This window comes from Condylura cristata, unplaced genomic scaffold (genome assembly GCF_000260355.1).
Source record: "Condylura cristata isolate star-nosed mole 26May11 unplaced genomic scaffold, ConCri1.0 scaffold00020, whole genome shotgun sequence".
Taxonomy (NCBI): domain Eukaryota; kingdom Metazoa; phylum Chordata; class Mammalia; order Eulipotyphla; family Talpidae; genus Condylura; species Condylura cristata.
The window spans coordinates 34,616,954-34,638,954 of record NW_004567121.1 but is presented as its reverse complement, the minus strand read 5'-3'; the positions used below and the strand labels follow the sequence as shown (position 1 = coordinate 34,638,954).

Here is a 22,001-nt window from a genome sequence, read left to right as displayed (position 1 = left end):
ATATATATATATATATATATATATATGTTATGGTAAATGAAAGAAGTCAGATACAAAAGGGTGCATATTATATGACTCCACTTATATAAACATTCACTATAAATAAATCCACAGAAACAAAAAGTAAGCTAGTGACTGACAGGGCCTGGGGAGAGGGGAGAAAGAGCAGTGTTTGCCTAATGGGTATGAGGATTCCTTTAGAATGATGAAAATACCTTAGAACTAGACAGCGATGATGGCTGGACAGTACTGTAAATGTACTAAATGCCACTACATTGTAGACTTTCAAACGGTTAATGGTTAATTTTAAGTTAAGTGAATTTTACCTTAATTTACAAGAAAATGACAGAAGGAGGCACTGTTCTGTTGATGTTCAATTTGTTCCTACTAGAACTTAAGGAGCTAAAGACATTAGTGGTGGCCTAGCTTCCATCTTCTGGTATTTCCTCCAAAAAGAAGAAAGTACAGGAAAGGGAAAATAGATCTATGTGAAAGCCACAACCTTAGCTTAACTGGAAGATAAAAGGTAACAAAGACTTCAGAATAACTATAAGTAGAAGCAGAAAAATCACCAATAGAAAAATTGCCCAAGGTGCCGCCCTGCTACGGAAACCTCCACCCTCACCCAGACCTACCCCAAGACCTGGTGATAAACAAAAGGCAGCAGAAAAAATACTACAGGGCCCAGGGAGGGGAGATGAGGGAAGCTGGCAAGGTTATTAAGATCTTTCTAAAACCATCGTCAAAATTATAGTAAAAGAAAACGTCTCAGAAATAGAAAAAGGTCAAAATCTATACACTGAGAGAGCGAGTGGGGCACCCAAAACAATTAACGAAAAATAATCGACTCCAAGAAACAACCTAGCAAAGTTATTTGCCTTCAAAGATAGTGAAAATCCTCAAGGCATCCAAGAAAAATGGCCAAATAACAAAAAAAGAAAAAAAAAGGAAGAAGAATTTAACTTATACATCAGACTTTTCAATTCTTCAAGCAAAGCAATTGTGGAGCAGTGTTCTTTAAAGTTCAGTGACAGAAAGGGCAAACCAATAATTTGTTATCCAGACAAGCTTTTCTCCAAATAGCCAGGCTACAGAAAACTAATTTTGAACACATAAAGAATTTAAGAACGCTTCACCTGTAAGCCCCTTTGAAAATCTATGCCAAAGGATAATTTCATCCACACAGGAGATGACTAAGACACTTTTGGCAAGATAACTTGAGCATTTTAAAATATATAAATGGACATTTAAGGAAGGTGAGGGGGAGAATAGAAACTATCGCGTAAATATGTGCTTTTATAAAGTAGAAATAATACAACTAAAAACAGGAAAACAGCTCCTTACTGCATAAGTGATCAGCTGCAATTAAAGAATACCCGCTAAATGATAATAAACTCATAAAACACTGGACGGCATCGGTTATGTCAACATGGTAATTTTACAAAGTATTGGAGTGAATCTCCAATTCAAGTAAATTCAAGAGAAAACAGAAAGAATTGTAAACAATTCTGAACATGCGAAGAACAGGAAAAAAGGGGATGGTCTAACCACACCCCACGCCCACCCGCAAAAACTGAAGAGCTTTTGCAATGGTAAAAATAAAAGCATCTTCAATGCTGATACATCTAACAGGCAACAAAACTCACGAATCAGGAAAAATCATTTAAACAAGCAAGCGTGCCCGGCCTGGCAGCCAGGGGGAGGGCTGGTCCCCCAGAGCAAGAGGACGCCAGCGAGGTCTGCGCCTCGTGCAGCACGTGGGCCTGGGCCCTGTGGAAGTACACTTATTTTCTCAGGAAGTAGGATTTCTCAAAGAAACAGGGTTCCAAAAGGCCTGTGATCCTTCCAAAACAGTATTTTAAACTGGAAAAGCAGCAACATCAGTAACAAAAAGCACACAAAGGCTTGCTCATTTTTAGACATTTTTCAAAATTTTAATCTTAAAAAAAAAACCCTGTAAGATAATAACACTGACGACCACTTTACGGTTTATGGAGCGCCTTCAGATATATTGCACCTGGTGGTGGCAAACGCCTCCATCCACCGCGCAGTGCTGAGCAGCATTCCAAGCCCCGCCTCTGGCTCCCGAGGCTGGGTCTGCGCCCCCCTCCTTCTCTACTGAGCTCTAAGCTGGTGGCTGCTCAGCTCACTGTCCGTGCTTGTGGCCACTGCTATCTCCTCCAATACCTTAAGCTCCTTGAGGGCTGCTAACTTTATACTGCTAATATTTGAATCTGTGATTCGATTCTGAACAATGAACAAATAAAACTACCTCCCACAGATGACACTGACATTAATTTGGAAACTCTAGTCAATGCACATATTGAATTTTAGTCTCTTTTACAACCCAGCAGCCTTGTGGAGACTAGAATATATGTCAGCAGCATTTTTCATCAATATCTACCCCAAAACAATAGCAGCCTAAAACAAACAAAGAGAAGGTTCGATGAGAGCAGTCTCTGCCACCTGACAAGAGGAACTAATCCTATAAATGCAAATGACTTTGAGCTAGGGCAGGCTATGTAGAATGATTGTAAGTTTAGCTTCAAGGCACATTTAAAAGGCACTGGCATAATTAAAATACACTTGCAGCATTTCAAGAAGTTAATCATACAGCAGAGCATTCGATTTGCAATTCAATAATTTCCCCCACTTATTTTACCAATGCACAGGCAATTTTCTTTTAAGAGATTCCAATACCGAAGCTTCAGGCCAGAGAGGGAAGGACCACGCATAGCAGAGCAGATCCCAGCACTTCATTAAGGAGAGGGGGAGGCACAGGAGAACTCCCCGCAGGCAGTCGAGGTGAAGGCTCCAGGGCGGTGCCAGGCTCTGCCCTGCCCCAGGCCCAGCACAAGCAGACGTGACCTCTATGGGCTGAAGGGGACTTTCCCAGTTCGCCTACTTTATCTCCCCTGCATCCACCACACACAACTATTCTTTTTCCACCCAATCTCTAATTTCGACAAATTTCATAGTTACGTGAAAGTTAAAATAGCTCTACAAGAAACCCCAGTAAAATGTTCATCTGGGTTCACTAGATACGGACTTTTACTACAATTGCTTTCTCTGTGTGGGCATGGATACTGTAATTAGTTTTTACTTTTTCAACTGAACCATTTAAAAATAAGCTGCAGACATCACACTTAGGCACAGAGATAAAGCTGTCCGAACTCTTACCACTATCTGCCGAGGTCCACCTCACACATCAAGCTACAGAAAAGGAAAGCCAATAAACTAATGAACAGTTAAAGTCCCAGCAGATAAACATTCCAACCCCAGTGCAATTAGCAAGTTTGCTTTCCCCTACCACAGGCAAACTCCTTTGTCTGCCGAGTTCCCCAGGGCTTTACTCCAAGCAGGCTGCATGCCAAGAGCAGGGTAAGTCCTCTCCTCTGGTCTACTGCTAGCTCCTCCCCCTCCCATCTCACAAAAATCTCATTTTGCTCATCCTCTGTCTGAATGACCTTGTGGACCCAAAATGTAATCTACCCATGTAGCCCATGTTAAATAACAAGTATAAAAGGAAACCTCGGTGTGTGTTCAAGACCCAGAGCTTAGGAGGAGGGTGCTCCGAGCTGGTGCCCACTAGCATGTAGCAAACCTGTCACCCACTTGCTCTCAGAGTGCCACGTGGCTTTTCCCTGCCCAGGCAGAACTGTTTTGCTGTAACACTACAAGTGGGTGTGCACTGAACCCAGAGAAGCAGGACCACATTACTGCCAACATGAAGCTACAGGCTGGGGATGTAGGTGAAGCTACTTGCGCACCCCCTTTTATATAGAGACTATGGGATAATCCTCAGAGCATGAACTTGGCTGCCTGGTCAGAAGTATATGATTCATTATGAGCCCCAGGGAAGGTGCTAAACAGCAACTAGATCGGCTCCCTACTTTCAGTTGTTACCTGTGAAACATGGCCAGGGACCCTCACAGTGGACTCCTTCTGGGTCCAAACGAGAGAACAACTGGCTGCTAGAAAGGGGGGCTGGGTATTAATGAACAGAAGGAAAAGCACAAAGCTTAGTATTCTATCGTGAACTGATCTACAAATACCAGCTATTTTAAAAACCAGTATCATAAAAACTAAGAAGTTGGCCTAATTTTTAGAGATCTACTTTTGGGTTGTTCAATTCACAATCACATATTTCAGTACATGCTAAAAGCTAAAGGAAATTTAACGGAAGCTTACTATGGTGGGATCAGTCTTGGTAAGGGTCAGACAGGCTCTCAACAGGCCCAGCGTGGGCCTTTCCCAAAAATGTCACTTTGGTCTGAGGACGTAAGGCCTGAGGCCCGGTGGTGAAGTCTGCCCCATTCCTTAGAGAATGTAAGAGCAGTAAAACTCCAATAGGTTAAGGAGAAGTCCTGACCCTACCTCAGGCCTCTGCCCTCCCATCATCGGAGAAGTCTTTGTCCCCCTCCCTATGACCTAAGAGAATGTAGTTTCCTCTACGTAAAGGTAAATGCGGGTAAAGGTTGATCAGTGAACAGTCTTCTGGACGTGAGAAACTCAGAGTAAAGTTGACATCATTTCCTCGTTGCAATGTGCATCTCCCCCTCTCCCTCCTCGACATCCCAGGCTCCTCAATACCAGATAGATATCTCTGGTTCGCCTGCTACTCATGTGATGCCAGTTTATTCATTCACGGAGCCTCAAAATACCCACTGGGGTAGGGGCATTTACCCCTGCTCCCTGGCACTACAACTGCTAAAGATTTCTTTAAAAAGTACTTCTTCATTAGTTCCTTTCCAAAATCAAAACCTTTAATCAGGATTATTCTGAAATCAACACATTTTAAGACAGGAATAATGTGACAGGTATGCTCTTTATAGGAAGAACACTATAACATATTCACTCAAGTTGTTTCATCTTCATTTCATGGTCTCTTCCTTCACTTGAAAAACCTCTGAGTGCCCACTACATGTCCGGTGAGTTCTGAGAACAGGTGCATCGTTTTCATCAAGTGCCTGCTTTCCTGCTATCTCCACAAATAACCACAGTATATTATATACTACTGCAGGGTGGCCGATATAATAAATACAATTAACATTCACGAATATCTAGTCTTTCTCACCTTCCTGGGCATACAGAGAACTCATTGCAAGTCCTCTTGAAGGCAGGAACAAGTACAAGGGAACAAGTACAAGGTTAGTTGCATAAATGAACTGTGAGCAGAAGTAATGTCAGTTCTGGTTTTAGCCTTCTCTTCTCCCTCTCACGGGGTAGAGGGATCTCGAGGGCTTACCAGTCTCCACGGATCTAGTCATTCCACCTGGCCAATCTGTCCAAGGAAATCAAGGTGCCACCAGGTGGCTTAGCTACACGCAAGCAATAAATTTTCATGTCATAAACCACAGAATTAGTAGGATTTTCCATTTGCTTATGAGACTGCTTTTAATATGTCTCCTGCTTTTAATAGTCCAGCCTATGCTGACTATTAAAGCATAAAGGATACAAAATAGAGATTCAACTGCAGAACAAACAAGATTGGCTGGATGGTCCATATAAACATGGAACAGGAGGGAAGCCAGAGTGCATGGTAGTAAGAACCTGGGCAGGGCACTGCTGCCAGCGGCCGGGACACAACCCTGCCAGTCGCCATCAGCAAGCGCCCGCCGCTTTCCTCGCCACCGGACTGGGCCGGAGGCATAGGCCGCCTCACGCACTCGCTGACACAGCCGTGGGCCAGCGGGCCGCAGCTCACCAGGAGCCGCCAGCACGTAAGAGGCGGCTAACAGCTAAACACACAGATGCAAGTGGCAGGAGTGGTGTGAGGTTTGTTTTTCTAGTAATTACAAATTTTGTTATTGAAAATGAGACCAAGGTAAATACAATAAGCCATAGATATATTTGATATTTGAAAGAAATACTAAAATGTCACTCACATGAAGTCACTTTCCTCAGTTGAGACAAGTTATTTCCTCCTCAGTATCATGGAAAGGTCTTATCTGCCTAAGAACTATTAACCAAGTGAAATGCCACAACTAACACTTACTGCTGTGACCTTGTCTCCACCGTTGGTGACCTGCTTGTAATAAGGGGATCCTGAAAGAACTCTCCAGGCGGAAAGGCCACAGCTAGAGGCTTTGGATATGCCCACTTCCGCAGTCTCACATCCACCAACCAGTAAAAGCCTAAAAAAAAAACGAGAAAATAAAAAGAATGAATTTGCCATTCAGAACAAGTTATTGTCAAAACCAAGAGAGCAGAAACAGTTGCCTTCACAAGGAAAACCTAAGTAAGAGAGGAACAGACTGAACCTAGATGGTGAATATTTAGAAAAGAGAAAGCCAGATGGTTTTTCGATTAGAATTCACCTTGACATACACAGAGGAAGGGCTTGAACGCTGCAGAATCTGTGCTCTGTGCTCCAGGACGCACAGGGGAACTTAGAAATGAGGAAACATGCCCTAAGGTTGGCGACTGTCAAGAAAAGTTTCTGTACCAACCACCAACAAACCTGGATGGTCAGGTTGCCCCCACCCCGATGCCAGGAGTCGCTACAGTGGTGCATCAGGAGCCGCGAGGGCACAGAGCCAGATGTCAGAAGAGTTGACAGCTGGGAGCCTCGAGCTGGGGACCAAAACACGGGCTTGCGCAATGACCATGTTGGACCGAGGCGGTTCGGTAGCGCACACTGCTTGCGGCTGACTCGCTTTCTGTCTGTCCTACTGTTAGCAAATACAGGTCAGTAGCCAACCAGACAAAGAGTCTAATAAACTGAAAGTCAAAAGAATGTGTAACCATTATACAAATGGAGCTGATTAATAATGGAAACCAGTTATTGTTGTCTTTTTTTTTTTAATATTAAAAGAGTCAGTTTATTAGAAAGAAACAGGAGAGAAAAAGACACTTGCATAGGCACAAGCGGGCAGGAAGAGTGCCCCGAAGGGACAGGCTTGCAGAGGGAGAGGCCTGCATGTTGCAGGCTGGCCACCTTAGGAGTGTGACCTCTGTGGGGGAGGTCAGTGCAGAGAGGTCCCGGCATGGTCACAGGCAGGCAGGAGGCTGCTGCCCACAGAGGGAGAGAGCGGGTGGGAAGAAGCACCTGCACAGTCACAGGGGGGAGAGGAGCAGCTGCCAAACAGTTGTGATTTTTAAAGTTATGTTTGGTAACTCTGGCACAGAGCCATGTAACAGATACAAAATCACCCACTGGAAAAAAGAAAAGTAGTTTGAAAGTAAATGTCCCCATATATTAAAAAGAACACTACGATTATTAGTAAAGTGTCTCTCTTGGTGACAATAAGGCGACAGAGTAACAGAAACTACAGGCTCCTCAATATTAAGTTAAAGAAAAACACAAATACAACAGGCCCCTTTGTAGGGGGAGTGGATGAGACGGGACAAAGAAGAAAGCACAGTGACTGTAGGGGTTTTGGTGTGAGAACCCTACAGTGGTGATAGTTGTTGGGGGGCCCTAATATTACCTCAATTAGAAAAATAAACTTATTTAGAAACATTTTTTAAAAATAGGTCCCTTCCTTATGTTTAGGTAACTCTCTGCTACCTAGGGAGGGTTGGGGTAAAATCAGCAGCTTCACCTGGCAAGCCCACCTAACATGCCCCCACCTGTCATCTACGACTGTGCGAAAGGACAGAAAACAACTTCCAAGCTCCTTGTACATCAAAAATGTATATAATAACTATCATTACCAGGATTCCATTGTGTCAAAAAGAGGATGTACTTTTACACAAATTTTTACCTTTTTCCTGGACACGCTCATAGAAAAAAGAAAGAAAACCTTTAACAATTTCATTTCTGCAGAGAAATAGGAAGTTGAGAGAAAACAACCCTTCATAAGGGTCCTTCAAGTTGGCATATGAAAAGACTGACTCAGTTATGCAGTCATGTTAACCAGTATTATGGGTTAAAAGTTACATACTATAAACACAAGAGCTTCTGGGTGTAGCACCAGCTGTCAATATTGACCCCTGGAGACCAGCAGAAGTGTAGGCTCAAGCTAGTCAAAACACTTGCTAGTGCAAAAAGCAACTTAGCTTCTGTTGACTCTGCTCACCTTGAGGTTGGCAGGATGAAGACCGCCCAGAAAACATCCACCTCCTAAACTTGAAGCTGTGAACAAGTTATGCACGTGAATTTAAGGCTGCTACTCAATCAACCTTAAAACCAAGCAATCTTCCTGGAATACCAAGTGCCCAGGATGAACACAAGGCCCTTAAGAGGCAGAGAGTAACAAGAGGGTCAATACCGGAGTGACGAAGGGCAAGAAAGATGCCACTGGCCATTGCTGACCCTTGGGTGGGAGGGGCTGCAAGCCGAGGAAGCAAGGCCACCTCCAGGAGCTGGAAGGGGACAAGAGCTGCGTTTTTCTCCAGGAGCTTCAGAAAGGAACACAGTCCTGCTGACAACTTGACCCCAGCTCAGCGCCACCCACTCCATACTGCTCTTGCAGAATTGTCGCATCATAAATCGAAGTAGTTGGGCAGCTACAGGAAACTACACGCCCCTGCTTCCTTCCCAGCACAGGACTCAGAGAGCTGCCACTGGGATTCCACCACTGCTCTCTTCCCGTCTGAAGCACTCTGAACATCTGCTTCTGAGCTAAGCTAACGATGATTAAAGAAAAAACTCATCTCTACCAAAGTCTCTCTGATGTAAGAATTTCATCTGTATAAAACTGTATAAAACCCTTCAGGTTTACCCATGGAGCTTAGTTCAACTCAAAGTCTCAAAATTCATTAGGTTATAGAAATGAATGTCCTTGGCTCATGAAACTTACCACTTGGTCTCTTCCTGCTGCCTTTATATAAGACTCAAATAAATTTACATTACAGCAAACCAGAAGCAACAGATTTTGAGAGATACGTGGCTCAAGGCCACCTCTTTTGAGCTGTTTCTACCCTGGGCAAATCCTCGGAGCAAACATGTAATCACCTGCTCACCAGGGCACTGGGCCCAAACCAAGTGAGTATTACTTGCCTAGAGCATTCTGCACAAATGATTCTTTTATATCAAAATAATTTCAAAAAAAAAAAAGGTATCTCCAGTGCAGATGAAAGCAATTTTTTCTTCCAGATATAACTATCAGTTTGAAGAAAATACTGTTGATAAATGAAAAACATTTTAAACAATAATACAAAGATGCAATCTAAGCAATGGGAAATCTTAAAAAATCTACACAGTAGCAAACTACAGACTAAATGAACTGGTTTCTTCACTGGCGTGTTCCCTCTCTCTTCTCCCCTCTCCCTCTGGCTCTGCGCACCCCCTCTCTGCAGAAAAGTAAGAGAGAAGTGAACAGAGCTGATTAATGAACTGAGAGAGAAATCGGGTATTCAAAGGCATTGACAAATGAGAAAATTATTGTTAATTATCTTTGGATATGATCAGAGTTACAGCAAAGTGCTGTCAGGATTTACTTTAAAATAACAAGCACAGGCCCTCCCTGGGGGTCCACACAGGTTAAAGCACAGCGCTATGAAGCTGTCTCAGCCACTGCAGCACAAGTTCGATCCCTGACCAGGGAAGTGACCCACATGGTGCGGCAGACCTCTCCTGCTCCCTGCAGCAGTAGATTTCAGTCCATCTGCCTGTTCTGCTCCCCACTCTGTCTCTGGGGAATCCTGCCACCCCTCCCCCCACCACTGGGCTGTGCCCCAGTTCTGTATGCATAAATAAATCTTTAAGAAATAATAAAATAAACAGGAACAGCTGGTGGAGGGGTAACAGCGCCCACGTGAAGTGAGACCAGCCGTGCACTGGCTGCTGAGCCCGTGAGGGGCACCAGGGAGTCGGTACACTAGTCTCTGGGCTGGCCTCAAATTTTCCATGAAGATTTTTTTTTAGTCATTTTGTTAGGAAAAAGTCTGCTGAATAAAGAGGAACAGATAGTTTTGATCTACATTTCTACATTTAATCCAATGTTGTTGTTGTTTTTTTTAATCGAAACCATACTATTTCTAAAACATATCTTCACAAATCAGTAGGCTATAATTAATAATATGAGCAAAACACCAAGAATTCATTGAATGCCCACTGGGCCAACAGATAGCGAATCCTAGTAACTAAAATAACTTCTTGTACTACAGGTACCAACATGTTTATATCATTTAACCCACACTCCTATATCATGGAAGGAACAGATGTCATACCTAGCTTTCAGGTTCAAAAGCATATGTATAAAAATTAATTTGCCTGACTACTGAAGCCACAGGGAGCTGAGATTTCAGACTTCTCATCACCTGGTCTTGACACCAGAAGGCAATTGCTGTGCACAAATTCTGGTCAACATGGTAGCCGTACAGCGCTCAAAATGGCAACAAAACGGTAAATCCCATCCAGAACAAGAGATTCAATATCTGCTTTCAAGAAACATTTCCTCCACTCACTGCTGACTGAGGAGAAAGTGCGATGAGGAGGCAGAAGGAGCGAGCGGCTGCGTGTCCCAGCAGGTGGAACAGCCGCTCTGGACCCTAATGCCCCTGCCACAAGAGCGCGCGTGTGCTCACACCCGCAGCCAGGCGAGCGCTGAGCAGGGCTGATATGACTTCAGCAACATGTTCGCACGACGGGTAACGGGGCAGCCATTGAGTGCCAAAGTGCGAGGCACTGAACGTGTGTGCTCTCTGCGTCAAACCGCACATCTCTACTCAATACCAGTGAAATATCAGGTGCCGCGATGAACAGGTGCAAAGATGACAGCCGTCTCTGAAGATGACACCCAGCCCGCATCTACCCCACTCAAGATGCTGATTTGGTCCAGTATTGTTTTACAGGAGTCCCAGGTTGCCTGAAGCACGTGGCGAGTAAGAAAACAGTGTGGGGACAGGCTTCCCGGGCAGCATGCGCTGAAGTGAGGAGGAACAAAGTCCCACTGGTAAAAACCAAGTCACTGAAACAAAGCCAGTTGGGCAGAGGGGAGGGAAAGCCAAAGCCCAGCACAGTGCCCGCCGTCGGCGCCTCCTGAGGGAGAGGTGACCATAGGCCATTTGGAACTCTGACCCTCCTCACGCAGACAGGGGAGGCACTCTGCATGGAGCTGCACCCTCCCGCCCTTTCTTACTGGGTCCCAGATAAGACAGTAGGAGATGAGTTGGGGGCAGGGAGGAGAAAGGACCATGGCAACAAGGTGGGGGGACATGAGGAGGGAGGGTCACAAACTGAAAAGGGGGTACTGGAAGTGCTAAGTGGAGAATCTGGTCAAGGAAAGCATCAGCGAGAACTCAAAATGAACGTGAAAGACCGAGAATGTGAAGAGAGGGGGGTCCCCAATCCGTGCAGGACTCTGATACCTAAGGATGTCGGTTCTTCCTGAAATTATCTATAAAAAGAGAAAGAAAGTCCCAACAGCATTTTTCATGGAATGGAACAAACTGATTTAATGAAACAAGACAAACATAAGCTTCTGCACGGAAGGAACAGCTCTGAGGACGGCTCACAGGAAGAACCTTTCCCTTTGTGAGCCGTGCTCCATGAACAATGACCTGGAAACGCTTTCCTACCCTCGAGTCAACCAGATGATTATCCTCCCAACTTGACCACATTAAAATCTAAAACAATAAAGTAAAAAGACAAATCACACAGTAAGTCACTTTAACACATAAAACACAGGATCAGCGGACAGATATTACAAAGACCTCATACAACCGGCCCAAAAGAAAAATGGACATAGAATAAGCAAGTTACAAAAGGAGAAATCCACAAACCAATAACACAGTGTAACACACCAATTCACAGGAGGCACTTTCTAGAAAGTTCAGTGACACAGTCACTCTTATAAACGACTGGTGAGATGGCATACTTGTATTCTGTATGCTAAAATGATATAATATGATATGGCAAAGTGTGACAAATACACACATACCACAACCCCACGGACTGTATTCTAAGCAAAATCTAGAGAAATTCTTACACAGCAATATTTATCCCTTGGAACAAGAATGGTCTGTGCTGCACTATTTATAATGCAGGAAAATTAGAAGTGCTTAAATGTTCAAGAGGGATAAATAAATTCAATAAATTGTCCAAGGAAACAGCATATAAGAGAAAAACAAACACATGTAGCTGAAAACCATACCTCTCGAAGGGAGCGGAGAATTTTGTTTGTAATACTTTCAGGGTTTTATTTACATTGCTGTGTGCCCATACACACATACACAGACTCGTCTAAGAAAAACAAACTTTTTAGTCTGTGTGAATTATGAGTAGTAGGAACTTTGCTGTCCCTCACAGCATCTTTCTCACTCCTATTTTAAGTTTATAGAGAAGAAGGTCAAGGTAAATATCCCAAATTACACACATCAAATTTTCCAGTAATAAAGTCCCAGGGAAAAAAAGTCAATGAATTAGCCTTGTGACATTTTGAGGTTGTTTACACATTAATGATTATATCTTAAGCAGTCTGTGATTTATGTTCTGAAAGGACTATTAGATTTTTGCAATCATTAAGTCTACAGACAGTACTGTAGAAAATAATGTACATCATTAATGTTATTTTCCAGTGCAGTAAGTTCCTTCACCCCACACACAGTGGAAACCATTACTTCCTCATATACGGTATTTGGCTCCTAACTGCCTACTTTAAAAATCACACTTGAAGCAAGTAATTGGTTTTGAATAATTCTATAAAGATAAAAGCAAAACAGAATTTCTATTAAGACAACCTGAATTCTCCAGACGCACACACATGATGTAGGGAGGTTTTACCCTCTCTTAACAAAAACAGAAGGCAAAGAGAGAGAGATTAACTTCTCCAAAAAGCTGGGCCTTCAAAATGTTGTGAAAAACAGGACAATCACGGGTCTAGGAGTCAGTGTGTGAGGTCCAAATACTTTTGCAACCCAAGGAAAACTTTTCTTAGGGGAAATTAAGAAAGCGCCCTCCCCACCACCTTGAGCCTTCTTACTAGCCGGCGCTGGCCGCCTCGGTCAGTGCGCCAGGTCGCACCTAGCGCTCCGGCCGGCCAGAATCATGAAGGAGCGTGATAGGGCCACGCATTCCGTCCCAGGAAGGAGCGTGGCAGGGCCACGCATTTCCTCTCATGAAGGAGCATGGTAGGGCCACGTATTCCGTCCCATGAAGGAGCGTGGAGGGCCACGCATTCCGTCCCTTCCCCGGCGGCCTGGAACACAGCCACAGGAGTGGAGGGAAACGAGCAGAGTCCACTCCCAGGAAAGGTCAAGGCCACCACTGCACAGCAGCTCTTGAAGAAATCCGAGTTAGACAAAAAAGGTAGAAAGGGCAGATAAACTAGGTGGAGGAAGAGGCCAGGGAAGGCTTCAGAGGATGTCACCAGTGAAGGCTCGTCCTCCACGCAATTTCCCAGACACCTACAGGCATCATGTCCGGAACATTCTACACCAAGGGAACAAGAGCAGAGCAAAGTGTGCCAGCGGTGGGTGTGGAGAATGAGGAGAAAAGCAGGCAGAGCTTCTGGCCATGGCAGGCTGTGGGCGCAGCACGACGGAAAGGCCACAGGGCTCGAACCACGCGCTGGCTGACGGGCCCGCGTCCTGGGCACTGCCGCCGCTGGCCCCCGCTGGCCCCCGCAGGAACAGTGGGCCCGGCCATGCCCCACGGCTGAGCGCTGAGCCCCTGCGCACAGAAGCTGTCTGTGCCCTTCACCACTTCTGCCAGTGGTTTCCCTCGTGAAACCCTGGTGCAGCCACGTGGGAAAACTGCGGGACACAAAGATCAGGGGCACAGGGAAAATCCTGTCTCTGGCTCAGCCTCTCCGGCTCCATTCTCCCACCGCAGAAATTTAGAGGATGAGCCACGAGACAGATGACATTCACCTGCGGCTCCTAGCGCTGACGCGCCAAGAGTCTAAACCTCAAAGCCAGAGCAGAGGTACCAGATGACAAAAACAAACAGTGACTGACGGAGGAAACGACACCGAGCAGTGCGTGAAAACAGCAGGGCCGGGGCAGCGGCCGGGGCAGGCCCAGGGCAGCAGTAAGCGGGTGTCAGGCGTCTGAGGAAAGACGGGAGGGCAGAATGGGTGCGCCCAGACGCCCCACACCTGGACACCAGGAGCTGGGAGAGTGAACGCACACGCGAATTAATCTGAGAGTCACAAGCGGCTTGCTAAGGAGGTCTTCGGATAACTGCTGGAGGAATCTGCCATCTAGTGGCCTAAAGCCGAGCAGGGACGTCAAAGGAGGCAAGACGGCCTCGTCTAGATTCCAGCTGAGAACGCTATGGCAGGAGACAACAGGCAAGAAGGCCAGAGAAGGAAGAAAATGCGGTGCACCCCAAAATTCAAGAAGTCCTTCAGACTAAGAATGCCTAAGTGAGGTCTCATCGGCATCCACCGCTTCACTGCCAGAAGCTGTCAGGCTAATTCATTTGAGTGAATCTTACACATCCTTTAATACCTAAAATTCAGTGTATACTTACTAATTTATTAAAGAGCATACATGAAGAAAACACACAGTCTTACGCCAGTGGTTCTCAGACATGAGGACGCATCAGAAGCGTCTGGAGGGCTGAGAACACACCCACAGCTGGACCTCAGCCCCGGAGCACGTGCGTCTGCAGGCTGCGGGAGGCGTCCAGCACCTGCACACTTTGAGAACACACAAACTTTCATCATGCTGAGAGCTTTAATCTGAGCTCTGGAGGACACAGTTCACTATAAATCAAATTATACAGCAGCGTGGTCTTTAGTCAACACGTGCTTAGTGCTGCTCAGGAATGTCATTATACTGAATGACTGATCACCTGTCTGAGACGAAACACGAGAATTTTTCCTGGATGGATAAAGCATTATTGCACTACTAAGTTCAGCAACGAAATCATTTCATTCTCAGAAATGGACCCTATCTGAAGCATTCCACATCTATCCTTTTCCCTGATTTCAGAACCACCAGGTTCTGAAAGCAGATGGTCACTTCTAATCCAAAGCAGCAGGTTAATTTTGAAGTGGTACTGGACGCTGCTTTCCCAGGCAGAGCAAGCCTGGCCTCTGTCCTCCAGCGCCCTCACTGAACCCGCTGTGGGACTCAGGTGCCCTGGCAGTGTCTTCCCCTGATGCGACACCGAACGCCCGACCAGTTCTCCACTGTCAACGCCGCCTAACAGTCTGGACTCCAGCCCTGGGCCTCCAGCAGGCTCTCAAGACACCACTTACTGGCTGCGCTCAGTGAAGCGCACGAAGTGTGCTGCGGCAAGAACGACTCCCTGGCGCGTACACCGCTACTGTACCACGCCACGGGCACAGGATGCCTGGCTCCTCCCAGCCAGCACACACTTTATTACACCAAAAATATGCGTATTTACATTTCCTATGTGCCTACAAGACACAATGAAGCCTCATTCCTTCCTTCCTACATAAAGCTAAAGACAACTCCACAGTCCTCCTTCCGCTCGCTACTCCAAAAAGAAGGCCCCAGAAGTTAGAATCATTCCAAACAGAAGAAATTTAACCCAGCCCAAGTTACTTTTAAAACTGCATTTTCAGAAATATTTGCAGGACTATGGGATAGTCTACATGACTGGGAAATACAGCTATATCAACTCAAACAAAACATCTTCCTTATAATTAATGAAATTCACAAATACTAAAAGCTTCATCAGGTTAAACTAAAACCATTAAGACTAAGCAAAAAAAAAAAAAAAAAAAAAGGAGGCTGGCTGATTTACTGATTTACCAGCAGATAAATTTCAAAAATGTATAATGGCCTTAAAAGGCCCATTCAGCTCTCCCTGGCGGTGTAATGGGTTAAAAGCATAACACTGTGAAGCTCTCCACAGCCACTTCAGCACAAGTTCAATCCCTGGCAGGGAGTGATCCACGTGGCACCGGAGACCTCTCTGGTGTCCCCGCTGCTCCCCTCAGCAGTGTACTTCATCAATCTGCCTGTTCTGCTCCCCACTCTGTCTCTTGTGAATCCTTTTACCCACCATACCTCTGGCATGTACCCTAGTTCTGTAAGCATAAATAAATAAATCTTTAAAAAAATAAAAGGATGAGGCAAATTATCTTTTACTCAATAGCCAGCCAGCTGGAGGCTGTCAAGAACAAGCTACTTCTGAATCCACATGACTACACACTGTACTCTATAGGAAACAAATCACAGGATGCAGTCACAACTCTCCACTCCCTGACTCCCTGGCAAATGCCTACAAAACCAAAAATACCAGTCGTGAAGCTGGGCAAGCCCCTTCCATCACACCGAAGCACCTTCTCTTCCATTGAGACTTCTTCAATTTTCTTCAAATAACGAACCTGAACTTAGGGAAGAATAAAATATTTCTCATGCTGGAGAAATGAGAAATGGAGCAGCCAAATGAAAAACTTCTTAATAGAAGGTCAACTCAATTACTGACATTCACAATTCCCAGGTACAAGGCTGTACATTAATCTCGCAAATGCCAACAGCCCCCACATTATCAAAGGCCAGGCTCTCTCCCGCCACAGAGATAATCAGCAATGATCGCGACCACAGTGCTCATCCCTTTCGTGGAAGCCAGCATCATGAGATTATTACTCTTATCTAGTTAGGGTTTCTGAAAAATTTCCTAATGCAATTCATACCTCGCTGCTCCTCCAGCTGGCAATACAGTCTATCTTGACACGCTTCCACACTGATTCTCACAGAACACACAAAAGAAAGAAAGGCAATTTTAGGGCAATGCAATGGCAAGTGGGCTGGCTGGTTTCCCAAAGCATCTCATACCTGATATAGGTAGCGCTTACTACCGTCACGGGGTAACAGCAGAATGTGCCCATTCTTGGGTGAAGCTTCAAGATAAAGAACTCTCAAACTATCTTTTCCACAAGGTCAAGTTTCAACACCCGTGGAACAAGCTCACGTCCCTAGTTAAGGGGGATGGTGTATTAGGAAGAGCCATGGCCCCTCTGGCCATCTGCAGTAGCCCCTCCCCTGGGCCACCCAAGACTGTTTTTCTTCCGCTACATGCCGTGAGGTTACCACGTCACCTGAGCGCTCACACACACCACAAACACATTTGGCCCCCACTAATCTATTTACCTAGAATGTTCTCTTTACTCCAAAAGAGGAAATAGTAACGTTTTGTGGAAGGGAAACCAGAAGTCCGAGAGACGACCTAATCTGGGCCCCAATGCCCTTTAACACATCAGTATGCCACGACTTGGAGGTATTCCTCAGCCTGCCCTCACGTGACCCGATTCTGAGCCTTCCCTGCATCACGGCAGCACCCCAACCAACCTGCACTCCAGTTCTGTATGCATAAATAAATAAGTCTCTTAAAAAAGAAAGAGAAGAAGCCCTGGCTGCCTGTGGCCTGAACTAGCTCGCTGTCCAAAGCAAGGGCAGTGCCCCTGCCATGCCCCCCAACCCCTCAGATAATATTTCCTTGATAATATTCACTCTCCGCTTCCTGCTAAGGTCCCAATGTCGGTCAGCTTACATTCCCGTTTTCTTTTTACACACACACACCCTCAATGCGTATTTAAATAGTGACATGTACAGTAGACACACAGGCTTGTTCCTGTGCATGTGTATTGTGATGCGTCTGAACACCAGAGCAGGAGCATCTCTAGCTTTGCATTTCCACAACCCCTATCATGGTGTATTGCAAAGAGCAAACAAAAACAAACAAACAAATCGCTAGTGGAAAGCAGGTCAGCTAAAGACAACAGACTTTCTACCGCGTAATATTTTGATTGCAGACAATTCTCAAACAGAGCACACACACACTTTTTATGTGACGATAGATTAAATTTTTTAATGTGCTGAGAAAAATGAAGCCTTCATACTATGCTTTAAAACAACAAAGTCAAAGTGAACTAAACCAAAGGTATTCTTTCAATGCAAAGGTGTATAACACAAAGGCAGGCAGGAATGGAAAAGGTATTAAAAGAACATACGATCTATGTGCCAACAAAGGCGTAAACATAAAGAAGTCACGTGACAAACACCGCACCAGTGGCCGGAGCGCAGGCACACCAGGCATGCGCACACCGGGGCCGATGTATGTGAGCAAAACTGCCTAGCCCTCTCCAGTGACAACGTTTAACTTCCAGATGATGTGGAACTACGTAAGCAAAGTGTAAGATCTGAAATATAAAAATAGTCGTTTAAAGGCCACAGGGGTGAAGGAACAGGATCCAACACTTGCAAACATTTTCAACCAAAAGACGTAAGCATGAGTAGGGCCAGGGAGTTTGGGGACCGGCCAACAGACAGAGCAAAGCCTCTGAGTTCAGAAGCTGCGCTGACTGCTGACTTACAATGTGACAGTTTTCCCTATTAGAGAATCAAAAAGCGAGTTTGGTTAACTTACAAAATATATATCGATTTCATCCTCAAACAACAAAATTAAAGGGAAGAAAGAGTTGTAAGCAGACTATGCCAACGAGTTCCCTTAGCCCTCAGTGTAGGAGGCAGACACACGGAGCAGTGACGCCTGTGCGCTGGGTGAAGCCGTAGGGAGCCACCGTGCAGTCAAGGCCTCATCTGCAGGGACCGGGCAGGGGCACTTTGTATGTAGCAATGTATTAGTCTTTTCACCAATGAGAGGCATCAGTACGGCACTCAGTCATTCCGACAGTAAGGGAGAAGAAGAAAATCCTCCAGAGTATTCCCAGCCAGCTGCATGGCACAGAGAAGTCAGTCAGACAGATGAGCAGGAATGTTCCAGGGTGACTACACAATATTATAGTAAATAAGATAAAGATGCACAAGAAAAGGAAATGAAGAATGCAAATAAATAATCAAAATGCACAATTTCTTTGGTCTCAACTGTGCCATGATTCCAATGCCCTCCCATGCCACCCTCCTACTCCACCGAATAGAACAAAAGTCTGTTACCTGTGACCAGGATGGTAAAGAGCGGTGTTGATTCCATGAGGGTAGTGACTACTGAAGCTGAAACAGTGACTCTCTTGATAGCTCTGATTCGTTCCAACACTAAATGCAAGAAGGTAACTAATAAATACCATTAGGCCATAGTGATTTATCACCAAATACCCCTGAAATGTCTGTAATTAACAGTAGATGCCAACAAATATCGCTGATGATATAAAATAACCAAGACTCCGGTACATTTATTGATAGGAATGTGAATGATATAACTATACTGGAAAGAAGTTTACCAGTTAGAAAAATATTGTTTAATGTCAGGATAGAGGGATGAGTGGAAATGTGTTATCATAAGCACCATAAAATGCTATTAAAGAATGTAACTGAAAGTAAATGTGTTCACTATAGAGTTTTTTCAACTTTCCTATTGTTTGCAATTTTTCATAATAATATGCTTAAAGAAAATAAAAATACCAAAATCTGACACTAGTCCCCCAAAATAAACACTTTCAAACAGAACTTCCCAGAAGGGAAGTGAGTTTTGGTAGAAAGTGAATGAAGCACGTGGACGTGTGGAGGGGGTAACCCCAAAAGTATGGAATTATGCACAAGACTGTCAAATTAATGCAATTAAAGAAAAGCTAAAATTAAAAAACTAGAACATCCCCAGGAAAGTGCACTCTTACCTTACAAGGTAACTTCTAAGTTCTCCCCGATAGTTGATAACCAACAGCTCTGCAGACCACTGTGCACTTGCTTTATATTCCAGAAATATCAACCCAGCAATGGCACAGCTCAAGTCACCTGCAAAACTCGTTGCCTACAAGGAAAGGGAAAGTACGTTACTACAAAGATCCCAGATAGAAGTTAGCATACGTGTAATCGGAGGCTATCTGGGACACTGTTCTCTCCAGGAGCACCTGAAATAAGAAGGCTCCAGAATGAATGTGCACACTGAAGGCTCACACATGTCTAGACTAGCCCTCCCAAGCACAGGCTGAAGCTGCAGGTGTTTCTTTGGATGAGATGTTCACTTGTTTAAGTGAATTTCTGTTCTAAGAATGCATTCATTGCACAAAAGAAAATAATGCCACATTCAGCCTCACAAAATTCTAAGAGACAGAATTCAAACATAAGCTTTCAAATGTTGGCTTCCAATACCAGCAATAACATGCCCAGAAAAAGTCTCCAACAACTTTCCATTTGCCTACTCACTAATTTAAAGAAATGGACACTAAAATCACTCCGTGCCAACATTTTCCCATCAACTAATTAGGCTATGTTGCTGAAGAGTTGAAGGTTTGGGAAGTACACAAAATACAGTTTACCACACTACACAACTCCTCACTGACTAGTCACAAAATAAATGCCATATCCACATCAGCTACTCAACACTTGATATGTGACTTCCAAGCACCTGACAGATGACTACGGGCTAGAACAAATCCAGACATTCTACAAATAAAAAAGTGCACATACCAAATTTCAAAAACTTAACAGCAAAGAATGCACACCATCTCAATACTTTCAAATGACCCTGAAATGACATTTTGTATCTTCTGCATTTTTAATAAAATAACTTTATTTAATATAAAACACAACATATTATTTAGATTTCACCATTTAACACTCTTTCATGCAGTTACTAAAAAAGTTAACATTGTATATGTGCTCACATATAGGGCTCACATTACATTTCTGTGAGATGGTACTGGCCTAGAAATCAGGCAGCCACACTTTGAGTTGGACACGCCAGGTCTTCCATAATATGAAGCCTAGGGACATTTCCAAGTTTTTCTGAACAGAAATCATTCCCTGTATCATGGCTTCTTATTAGGATCAACAGAAAGACACACATGATTAATGCCTGTGGCCCGCTTGGCACAACTAAGCCTGACTTCCTATGGGTAGAGCCTGGGCAATCCAGCAATTAATTTTCTTTTCTCTACAAAACTTCCGAGGTAACCCTAAGATGTAGCCAGATTTGGAACCACTCTTCTATCTGCTTCTGTATCTTGCTCACTTGAGGAACAAGGATACAAAGCAAAAAGCACTGAATTTCTAAGAGACATTTATGAACCGGACTGCTGAAGGGTGAGGGGGGTTCCTTTTACTCTCAATTTAGTTTTCTAAACTGTAAGATGAGCACAGTATCTGTCCAATCTACTCAAAAGCTGGTTGTAATTATTAAGTAAGATTATATAGCAAAGCCATTAATAAAGTATACAGCACTATTCAAACACAAGTTATTACTATCATTAATTCTTTTCCCCACTCTCCCTTTCAATTCCTATCCTCTTAGTTAACAAATTCTAATTCTCAAAGCCACTCCTGGAAATTAGTAACTGCTTTCTGTACCTGTTGACAATGTACATTTTCATAATGGCAGGCTACATCCGGGTAGTGCATTACAAAATACAAAGAATAAATATTTCCTGATACAAGCTATGCAAAGTCCATCGTCTGACAGATTCCGGGTGGATCGGGATAAGCTCTGAAAAATCAGACTGTCCACTGCTAACTTATGTTATGACCTCCCTTTTTTGTATAATCATAAAATCAAAATATTCTGAGCAACCATCAGTTTACAACTGGATTGTCTGAGCCACACAGGCGGCTGCCTGGGTCAGACAAGCTGCCCCAGGAGGAGAAATTCCTCTGTCTCCTGAGACAAAAGGCAAGCCCCAGGAGAAATAAGACCCCAGGACATAAAAACTCCTGGGAAGCTTCCTTGGTTTCTTTAAATAAAAAAGCAAACCTCAGATAAGGCTCCCAGGGCATAAGGACTCATGGACAAATTTTAACCTTGACTACACAGGTGTTGTTTGATATACAACTGTACAACTTTCTCTTAATTTACTCCTTTTCAAAACAAGCACTAACTACTCTCTGCCAGCCTTAAATTAGCCATTAGCTTTTCTTTAGACAATCACTGATAACACTGTTAACACAATTTATTACTACTCCAAGACCCCTAACAACCTTCTGCTAACAAGCGCACCCTTTCCCAGACCCCTCTGCCTTTGAGTGATAACTAGACAGCTGTATACATAACTATCACAAAACGTATCATCTATTATACCATAAATTGTTAAGACAAGAATGCTTTTTCCCCTTGTCTTGAGAATGTTTTATGGAGATATCTCACTAACTTAGCCTATGCATTATTACAATTAACTACTTGCTACACAGTATAAAGACCTGCTGAAGGAATGGCAGGAAGACTTGCACCCAACTCCGACTCC

The 22,001-nt window shown here is 44.2% G+C and overlaps 1 protein-coding gene across 1 annotated transcript in view; it reads right to left on the bottom strand.

Moving 5' to 3' along the window:
* Window positions 1–22,001, bottom strand: part of NBAS (neuroblastoma amplified sequence) — a 227,094-nt gene that overhangs the window by 186,173 nt on the left and 18,920 nt on the right. Inside the window, exons 8-10 of the mRNA XM_004686434.2 lie at window positions 19,443–19,576; window positions 18,766–18,864; window positions 5,999–6,137 (exon numbers count right to left, since the gene is read on the bottom strand). Of these exons, the coding sequence (XP_004686491.1) occupies window positions 5,999–6,137; window positions 18,766–18,864; window positions 19,443–19,576 (372 nt within the window). The remainder of the gene's footprint in view (window positions 1–5,998; window positions 6,138–18,765; window positions 18,865–19,442; window positions 19,577–22,001) is intronic.